This window comes from Rhinolophus ferrumequinum, chromosome 24 (genome assembly GCF_004115265.2).
Source record: "Rhinolophus ferrumequinum isolate MPI-CBG mRhiFer1 chromosome 24, mRhiFer1_v1.p, whole genome shotgun sequence".
Classification (NCBI taxonomy): domain Eukaryota; kingdom Metazoa; phylum Chordata; class Mammalia; order Chiroptera; family Rhinolophidae; genus Rhinolophus; species Rhinolophus ferrumequinum.
In genome coordinates, this window is record NC_046307.1 from 37,610,801 (window position 1) to 37,620,045 (window position 9,245).

General features: G+C 56.4%; 2 protein-coding genes across 2 annotated transcripts; one reads left to right on the forward strand and one right to left on the reverse strand.

The window, feature by feature from the left end:
* Window positions 1-4,529: 4,529 nt before the first annotated feature.
* LOC117016618 (uncharacterized) lies at window positions 4,530-6,027 on the reverse strand. Its single transcript, XM_033096048.1, has 3 exons — window positions 6,024-6,027; window positions 5,383-5,829; window positions 4,530-4,771 (listed from the first exon to the last, which is right to left on the reverse strand). Exons 1-3 carry the CDS (start codon window positions 6,025-6,027, stop codon window positions 4,548-4,550), a joined length of 675 nt encoding a protein of 224 aa, XP_032951939.1. The 3' UTR covers window positions 4,530-4,547.
* Window positions 5,796-9,004, forward strand: TLX3 (T cell leukemia homeobox 3). Its single transcript, XM_033096307.1, has 3 exons — window positions 5,796-6,790; window positions 7,144-7,387; window positions 8,256-9,004. The coding sequence occupies exons 1-3, from the start codon at window positions 6,229-6,231 to the stop codon at window positions 8,464-8,466; spliced, it is 1,017 nt and encodes a 338-aa protein (XP_032952198.1). The 5' UTR covers window positions 5,796-6,228; the 3' UTR covers window positions 8,467-9,004.
* Window positions 9,005-9,245: the final 241 nt, after the last annotated feature.

The window sequence follows — 9,245 nt, forward strand, 5'->3', positions numbered from 1 at the left end:
AGCTGAGCTCAGTGACTTAGGTCAAGGACCAGTAGAGAGCTGACCGTGAGAACAAAGAACAGGATGGGTTTGGGGAGAAAAACGGGGGAAACGGAAAGATCTGAATTATGGGGAAACCTTATGTACATGTGGCCAGTCCGGCAGTTTGGGGAAGTGGCATTTGAGAGAACTCAGCTCCTTATGGTGAGGGGGGAAATGCACACCTGACGGGGAGAGCAGGGAGAGTAGAAAGGGGGAGCATTAAATAAGTAGAACCACTATCATTTACTGAGCACACCCACCTAGCACTGCACATGGCTCTCATTTAAATGTAATGCTTCCCAATAAAAATGTCAAATAAGTATTATTATCCCCATTTTAGAGATCAGAAAACTGAGACTAAAAGTCTGACCGAAGGCCACATAGCTAAAAAGTAGACAAGCTAAGTCAGGTCAGCCTGACTCCAAAACTCATGTTTTTTTTCCACCTTAATTCCTTAAGCGAGTTCCTCACAGCCAGACTCTGGGGACAGTTGGGCAGGGAAGGTGCATCTGGAAACCTGTGGGACACCTCCCCCCCCCCCATAGGGCTGGGCTCTCCCAAAGAAAGGCCAATCCAATGCCTGGGCCCCAGTGTGTTGTGTCTGTGGGTTCTGCCACTGATTCTTCCTCTTCCGTGAACTTTATAAAATCATTCTTGAGACTTTTTAATGTTTTATTGAGGTGCAAGTTTACGATGACAGCAAACCTTTCAAACAACAGCAAGAGTAACCTGCCTCCTTGGCATATTAAAAAATAATGCTAGTGTCGGTTTTTACGTCCCACAGTTTGGATTGCTGATAAGAGCGCTTCCTTGACAAGATTCTGTTTGAGGTTTACAGAAAGCGTAATAAAATATGTAAGTTACATTTCCACAAACAAAAGCTATAACATAAGTTATTTATAAGTGTGAGATACAAACCGTATCACGATAAATAAACCATAAAGGGTACCTGCAACATCCATCTTAATGTAATTTGCCCAACAAAAGTGTTGAAACGAAGTCAAATTTAGTACAGAAATCTGTCAAGAAGAGAGGAAAGTTGTAGAACACAAAATGGGAAAAATGGTTGCTGGGTGGTGGAAGCAAACAGGGTGTAAGACGGGGTTGAAGGCCCTTCAGAAGGCCAGTGCGTGTGCCTGCCCTCGGTGCCTGCTTATGCACTTGGTCCCTGCACAGACACCTCTGCACCCTCCACCAGACCCGTCCCTGGAGAAAGGAATTTCTCTTCCCCACCCCCTTCCGGTCTTGCCCGCTCTTCTAACCAACCCCCAGCCCCATGGCCAGCTTCCTCCTGCTGCTGCCGGCCTCCCTGCCAGGCTGTGCCCTCCTCAAGGCCAGGGCCTGGGTCTGACTCAGCACAAAGATCCTGGAAATCATTTGTTCATTCATTCATTCATTCGCCTACCATAGGGAGTAGTGAATGAGACAGTCTCCGTCCTCAGACAGCTGGTGAGCAGAGTGAATAAGATCTCAGTTCTGAAGGCAACGAGTGCAATGATGAAAATCAGCAAGGAGAAAGAATGACGGGGAGAGGCACTCAGGAGGCTGGGCAGAGAGGCCATAGCTGACCTGGGTCTTAAAGGATGGAAAGAGCTGGGGGAGGTGAGTGCTGAACTGAGTACTGGCAAATTCCCGAACACCCTTCTCACCCCTTTTCCTTATCCCCTCGTCTAGCTCTGCTGTGTGCTCGTCAGTTTAATCCCCCAGAGTCTTGGTGATCCTCTAGTGGGCCAGGCCCTGGGCCCAGCCCCAGGACATGGAATCGAATGCTGCCAGCACTGTTCTGCCCTGAAGGAGCTCCCTGGGCTAGTGGGGAAGACAGAAGTGAGCCCCATGGTGGCCAGCCCTCACCCCCGTTCCTGGGCTCCTTCACCCAGACCTGCCACTGACTCCCCTCCCAACGAGTCCTGTGACTAAGAATCCTCCCAGAGTAGAAATGGGGGTATGACAGAGAGGGAAAAGCCTGGACTTTGCAGTCACGGCAGTCCCGGCTCCAAACTCCAGCTCCAGCTTTCCCACTGCATGCCCCTGAGCACAGGATGTCACTTCCCTAAGCCAACTGTCCTTTAAGTCTCATGACTTGTGCTGGGGACCCTGAGAAGCACACGGCACCAGGTGGCCTTTGCCTTCCTCCAGCGGGCAGTCTTGGACCCTTCCTGACCTCCTCAGGAAGTTTCTTGCTCTAGCCCACACGTCGGGGGAGGCAGTGGTGATGAGCTCAAACTGCATTACCACCAGCAAGTGGTGAAACGAAGGCCCCAAGGTAGGACATGGGCCAGAACACTTGACTAGGTGCTCAGCAGTAAATACGTGTTGAATAAATGAATGAAGGAGTGAATAAATTTCGGGAGGTGTCTTTAGAGCCTTCTATCATGAGCACTGAAGGGCCCCTGGAGACTCCTAACTAGGATATGTGAGTAGAGAATAGGGGATGCGCAGGTTAGCAACCTGTGACGTGGCCTGTGTGCAAGTTACGCATTTGTGTCTTTGTCTATGGAAGTTGTCCATAATATTTTCATCGATCTCTCAAATAAGGTTGCTGGCCCAAATATGTATAAGAGCCCTGATTCAATCTCTGTGCCATTTTACAGACAGGGAAAATGAGTTCAGTTCACACAGGAAGTCAATAGCAGAGTGAGCCTGAACCTGCACATGGGCACTTAGAAATTCTAGCATCCTGCCTTTTATCACTGACGCCCCCCCCCCATACACACACACACACACCCATGTTACTCCCAGAAAAGCCTCCACCAACTCTGTCCTTTCTCCCAGATTCTCCATGGAGAAGAACAGAAGACGCCATGTATCCTGCAACCCCATCTGGACTCAGGAGACCGGGCCCCACGGCCCCAGTTCGTAGAATTTTTTCATTTGTATTTGTGTGTGTGTATGTGTGTGTGTGTGTGTGTGTGTGTGTGTGTGTGATTATTCAATTGATAGCAGGTAAGCAGGGACAGCAAAAGTATAATCTCAGGAACACCAAATATGCATCAAAACAAAAGTGCTTAGAGGTAAATTTGTGGCCTTATGTAATGTTTATTTAAAATTAAAAAAGCAAGAATGATTGACAAAAATGAACTAAATTTTCACCTCAACAAAAAAGCAATTAATAAAACATTCCTGTAAGATGACATAAAAAAGGAGGATAATGAAATAAAAGTCTTTTCTTTAAGACCAATAAAATAGACAAACCTTTGGCAAGTATGATCAAAAGGCACAATGGAGTACCACTGAGAATGAAATGCAGATGGTATTAGCTCAGATCACATGAAAGCTTCAAATGATGAGAGAATCTTGTCACAATGTTATAACAATACATTTGAAAACTGGGATGAAATGGGCCCTATTCTGGGCACTGGCTTCCAAATCTGAGCAGGTGTCAGAATCACCGGGAGGGCTTGTTAAATCGGACTGCTGAGCCCTTCCCCCAATTTCTGATTCAGGAGGTCTGAGCTGGGGTTCACGAATTTGCATTTCTAACAAACTCCTGTTAGGTGGTGCTGCTACTGCTGCTCCAGGACCACACTGTGAGAACCGCTGGTCCAGGCACTACGGCTGCCCCACTTACACCCTTCCTGCCAGTGCTGCTCTGTCTGGACTGGGAAAGAGGGAGTCTGTGACCCGCTACCCAAAGTGCCTACTGCTGGGTGATGGAAACCCAGGGTCTCAGAAAGCTGGGCCCTTGCAGTGAGGTGGATGGAATCATCTGGAAGAGCTCTTGTAATCCCATGATACTGTTGCTTTACTAGACGGGGAAACGGAGGCACAAAATGGACGGATCATTCCCTGAGCCCAGAGCTGGTAAACAGAGGTGGGAATCCAATTCTTAAGCACTGGGCCACTCTCCATGCCCCGGGAGCAACACTGGCCACACCACCCACACCTAATTCTGTGCCCACATACCTGTGGTATGGGCCTCGTTAGCCCAATTTAACAGAGCCAAGTAGCAAGCAAAGGCCTGGAACTCAGGGCGCTGGAAGCCAGAAAGGAAATGGAACTGGTGAGGCACCGACACCCGCCCGGGAGTGGGGGACTGAAAGTCGCAGGAGCTCTCTGACCCTCAGTTCCCTCATCAGGTAAAAAAATGGGATCAAGAACAGCCCTTTCCTCAGAGGGTTGTTGTAAGGAACAAGTGCCTGCCTGGCACCCACCAAGTTCTCAACCTACAGTAGCTCTACAGCTGTCGCTAAAGTTATGTAACCGCCATAGTTTCTCACGGGCACTGCCACAGACCTTATCTCATTTATTTCCCACAGCCACCCTGGGGGGAGCTATTACCCCTTCTGTTTCACAAATTAGGAAAATGAGACTCCAGGAGGAGCAATGAGGGACCAAACAGCCCCCAACAGTCCCCAGGCCGCCAGTGGCAGAGCCCGAACTGGAAGCAGGAGGCCCCAGCCCAAAAGCAATGGCATCTACCCCACTGAAGGTGTCTGTCCGCCAGAGGAAGCCCAGGAGGGCTTGTCCAGACCCCGCCCCACCCTGCGCTCCTCAAGCCTCACTGCCGGTGGCCTCTTTCTCCCCACTCAACATTGAGGTTGCCCAAGGTCACACAGCTGGCAGTGACCTACCTCCGGGACCCAGGCTTTAAGATTGCAAATCCGCAGGCCTCTCGGTTGTGGGGGGCGGATTATTAGGAAGAATCCCCAGTATGCTGCCTCCCGCCTTTCCGGATCCTCTGAGACTGACTCCACGGTAGACAAACACAGCTTTCTCTCAAAGATGCTGAGCCTCCGCAAATAAAACAAAACTGCAAACAAACAAGAATCATAAGAATCATACGTCAACCATCACGCTGCGGGGTGCAGTTGGAGGGCAGCTGCAGCGGCTCCGTGCCTACTCTGGGCCAGGCCTTAAACCCTGAGCTCTCCATACCTCACTCCCGGCTCACGACCATCCCGCAATGCACGCATTTTCCCGTCTATGAATAAGAAAAACCAAAGCCTAAAAGATATGAAGTCACTTGCTCAAGGTCACTCAGCCAGAAAATGACGGGCCTGATTTTAAACTAATTTCTGGCTAACCTCACATCCGACCTCTCACCACGTCCTCAAGAAGGGAGAGCGAGGGGGAGGCCTGGCCACGGGTGCAGCAGTCAGTTTGCACCCAACGATTTTACTAGCGGGTAGAAAACGAGGCTGGCGCAGGGGGTGACCGCTCCGCGTGCGGTCGGGTCCCGGGTGCCCCTCGGCCCACCTGGACAGCCCCCGAGGGCGCGAGCAAAGCAGGGAGTGATCCCAGAGCCCAGGCTGCGCTGGAGCGGGAGGGTTACGTTGCTCCCGTTACCCAAAGAAATCCGGCTGTTTGCTCTAAATGTGAGCCGCCCCGCCCTTGCTCCTTGAGAACCCCACGTCTTCACACCTGTCGCGCCACGGGCGGGTCCCCACGAGCGACCACAGTCCCGTCCACCCTGCAACGAATTTCGAGGTACCGGATCCCCGCTCCCCACCGGGCGACCCCGGGTCCCTAGCCCAGCCAGGCCGGGAACGCGTGGGCACCTGAGAGTCACGCCTCGGTCCGCCGCCTGGCGGGAGCCAGGGAGTGTCTCCAAAGTGGCCGCTATGCCGCGGCCGAAGCCCAGGCGGGGTCGAATTCTGCCCACGCGGGTTGATGTCCTTGAGAGCGAGGAGCACGCTACGGTGCTCGCGTCACCCCTCGCGCAGAGAGCGCGAAGCTTACGCCCTGGGGTGCGCCCCTTTCGTTGCTTCCGCGGCGGTGAAGTGTCCAAGACGCTTCCGCGGATCTGCAGGGTCGTTCCGGGGTTGCAACTCCATTGTAATTGAAAGGATTCATAAGGTTTGGTTTTTGCTCAGATGAGAAAATTTGGAAGAAAACGAAAACCCCCTCAGCAAAGGACAATTTCAGAAGCAAAGCACCCTGGCCTACCCCGCGCTGCGACGGAGAAGCGGCCCGGGCCGGGAGGAGCGGGGAGCGTCTGCTAATTGCAGCTTCGTTAGATTTCGGGTTTGGGAGGCTGCGGTTCGGGCGCTAATATCCGCCGCCCATTATCCTGGCTAATAAATTTGACCTATTGTTCGTTTGTTAAAATGATGTCACCTTGGAACAGTCCCTAAGCTCCTATTTCCATGAATTAGGCCTTTATTGAAAGCCGGGAGCCAATGGGAGGAGAGAGGCTTGTTGATCGCAGCCAATGGCTGCGGCGGGAGAGGAATTAGCAGCGGAAACTCCAGGTTCGGTTCAAGAAAGATGACACAGAGCCTGTCGGGCCCGCGCACTCTTGGCAAAGTTTCAGTGCGAGGAGAGGCGCCGGGCGCTCCATGGCCGCGCCGTAACGGGGACCCAGCCGCCTCCCCGCCCAGCCCAGCCCAGCCCTTCCGCCCGCCCAGGATGGAGGCGCCCGCCAGCGCGCAGACCCCACACCCGCACGAGCCCATCAGCTTCGGCATCGACCAGATACTCAACAGCCCGGACCAGGACAGCGCACCAGCCCCGCGGGGCCCCGACGGCGCCAGCTACCTGGGAGGGCCCCCCGGGGGCCGTCCGGGCGCCACTTACCCGTCTCTGCCCGCCTCCTTTGCCGGCCTCGGAGCGCCCTTCGAGGACGCGGGATCTTACAGTGTCAACCTGAGCCTGGCGCCCGCCGGCGTGATCCGGGTGCCAGCGCACAGGCCGCTGCCCGGGGCCGTGCCGCCGCCTCTGCCTAGCGCGCTGCCCGCCATGCCCTCCGTGCCCACGGTCTCCAGCCTGGGTGGCCTCAATTTCCCCTGGATGGAGAGCAGTCGCCGCTTCGTCAAAGACCGCTTTACAGGTGAGCTGGGAGAGCAAATAGGCGCCGGGCCTCGGCCCTCCCAGGGCCAGAGACGCCGCGCCCTGCATGCTCCACTCCGGGAAACGATTCCGGAGGCCCAAGCGAGGCGTAGGCCTCGGCGCTCAGAGCCCCGGGCAAACGCAGGGGGAGGCAAATCAGGGAGTTTCGGGGAAATAAACCTGTGCCCGGGGAAGAGGGGGGCATCTCCCAAGTGGCTCGGTGTCGCTGGGGATGAGCGGGACCAACGAAATAGCGAAGCACTCTGGGCCCCACCGGGCGACACAGGGTCCACATGGGGCCTGAATGGCAGTGGAGTCAGGCTGGGCCTCAGGGGGCCTCGTGTGTCTCCGCAGCGGCGGCGGCGCTCACGCCCTTCACGGTGACCCGGCGCATCGGCCACCCCTACCAGAACAGGACGCCGCCCAAGCGTAAGAAGCCGCGCACATCCTTTTCTCGGGTGCAGATCTGCGAGCTGGAAAAGCGCTTTCACCGCCAGAAGTACCTGGCCTCGGCCGAGAGGGCGGCGCTCGCCAAGTCCCTCAAAATGACGGACGCGCAGGTCAAGACCTGGTTCCAAAACCGGAGGACCAAGTGGCGGTGAGAGAGGCCCGGCCGGTCCCACCTTGCACCCGCCCCACGCCGCAGCCTCGAGCTCTGGCCCTCCGGATCTACCCCTACCCACGCTCTCAGGGCCGCGCCTCCTCCGCTCCTTCCCTGATTTAATCTCCCTTCTCTGGCCCCCACCAGCCTGTTTGTCTCCCCACCCACCCGCGCCTCAGCTTCTCCCCCATGTCCATCCTCGCGTGGCTCTTCTGCGCCTCTCCAACTCTCTGTTTTATTATGTCTCCTGCGCTCGCTCGGTTTTCTCTCACCTGCCCCTCCAACACCCCGCACCCTCCCGGGGTCTCTCGCACTTCCCTTTTTCCTCCCGCTGGCCCTCTCGGATTTCCGACAATCCGCGCGGGCTTTGGGCCCCTCTTGCTCCCCATCCCGACTCCATTCCCATCTTCATCTGATTCCTATTTCGATCCAACCCGTGAACCGTGAAGTGGTCCTGAAAGAGGGGTTGGAGGCTGGGTCTGGGAGAACTGGATGAGTCTGACCCCGCCCGGGGACACCACGCGGGCGATGCAGAGCCAGCCCGCCCACCCGCAGAGCCCAGCGATCCCGCTGCCCGCAGGGCAGAATCAGTTCTACATACGCCCTGCCCTTGCTGTCCCGCAAAAGAAACAATCTTTGTTGTTGGCGAAGCCACAATACCCCGGCGTGCAGGTGGGCAGCGGGCGGAGTCCCTTCTCAGAGACTGCCTGGTGCACAATAAAAACAGGCGACCCAAGCCACTCCCGAGATGCGGGGCCTACGGCGTACAGCGCTGGCCTCGGCTCCCGGGAGGGCTGGGGCCCGGCCGGCGGCCCCGCGGTGCCGGGTGCATGACGGTGCTGTCCCTCTCCCTCCCCCGGTGCAGGCGGCAGACGGCGGAGGAGCGGGAGGCGGAGCGGCAGCAGGCGAGCCGGCTCATGCTGCAGCTGCAACACGACGCCTTCCAAAAGAGCCTCAACGACTCCATCCAGCCCGACCCGCTCTGTCTGCACAACTCGTCGCTCTTTGCTCTGCAGAATCTGCAGCCCTGGGAGGAAGATAGCTCCAAAGTCCCCGCTGTCACCTCTCTGGTGTGAGCCACCAGCGCGCATGGTCGCCAAGGATCGCTGCCCCCACGCGGCAGGGCACCCCGGGCCCCCAGCAGGGCTGAGGGGTAATCGAGGCCGAGAGGGGAAGGGGCCGCCAAGCTCCAGGAAGCCCCGGGGCGCTGCCGCATCTCCGCCAGCTGCGGAGGGGGGCTGGGCCCGGGCTCCACGCGGCTGCACAATCCGAGCCCCCGCCCCGCGCCCAGTCCCGCCCCAGGCCCGGGCCTGACAAAGAAAGCGCCTTACGTTTCTCCGCCCCTCGCCCGCACTCCCCCGGGCTGGGCGCCTGTATTATACTTTGTACTTTTGCCCAAATGTGTAAATAATAAAAGTTTTGGCTTTTTTTTTTTTTTTTAAGAAACTGGCCACCTGCTTCCCCCATGGGGGCCGCTGGAGGAGGGGCGGCCTACCAGGTGGTTGGGGGAAGCGCCAGGGGCTGGGGCACCCTGCGTTTAGGCAGGGTCCACTCCTCTCCTTTTCCGTTCCTTTTATTTAAGTCGTTTTATTTAATAAAAAGTTAGCTATTTCACTTAACGCCGCTTTTATTTCGTTTTCGTTCCAATAATGCTCAGCGACCCCCAGCCTGGTCCCCACCCCTACGGCGGTAGAGGCCAAGCCGCTGTGTGCGGGGTGCGTCCACTTCTCCAAGCTTCGACGGTATTCGCCTCAACTCTAACCCCGGCCCCGGCCCGCGGAGGATCCGCGGTGCAGGTCAGTGTGTGCCGGCCACGCAGTCCGGGTACCTGCAGGATGGGGTGCACGGGGGAAGG

What these genes read in the sequence shown, in the direction of transcription:
- LOC117016618 (XM_033096048.1), bottom strand. An exon ending in ACCCGCCCGTGGCGCGACAG is followed by an intron (nt 4,772 to 5,382) that starts GTGTGAAGACGT and finishes GTTTGTTTGCAG; the next exon opens with TTTTGTTTTATTTGCGGAGG.
- TLX3 (XM_033096307.1), top strand. Translation starts at nt 6,229, where the DNA reads ATGACACAGAGCCTGTCGGGCCCGCGCACTCTTGGCAAAGTTTCAGTG. An exon ending in CGTCAAAGACCGCTTTACAG is followed by an intron (nt 6,791 to 7,143) that starts GTGAGCTGGGAG and finishes GTGTCTCCGCAG; the next exon opens with CGGCGGCGGCGCTCACGCCC. An exon ending in AACCGGAGGACCAAGTGGCG is followed by an intron (nt 7,388 to 8,255) that starts GTGAGAGAGGCC and finishes CCCCCGGTGCAG; the next exon opens with GCGGCAGACGGCGGAGGAGC.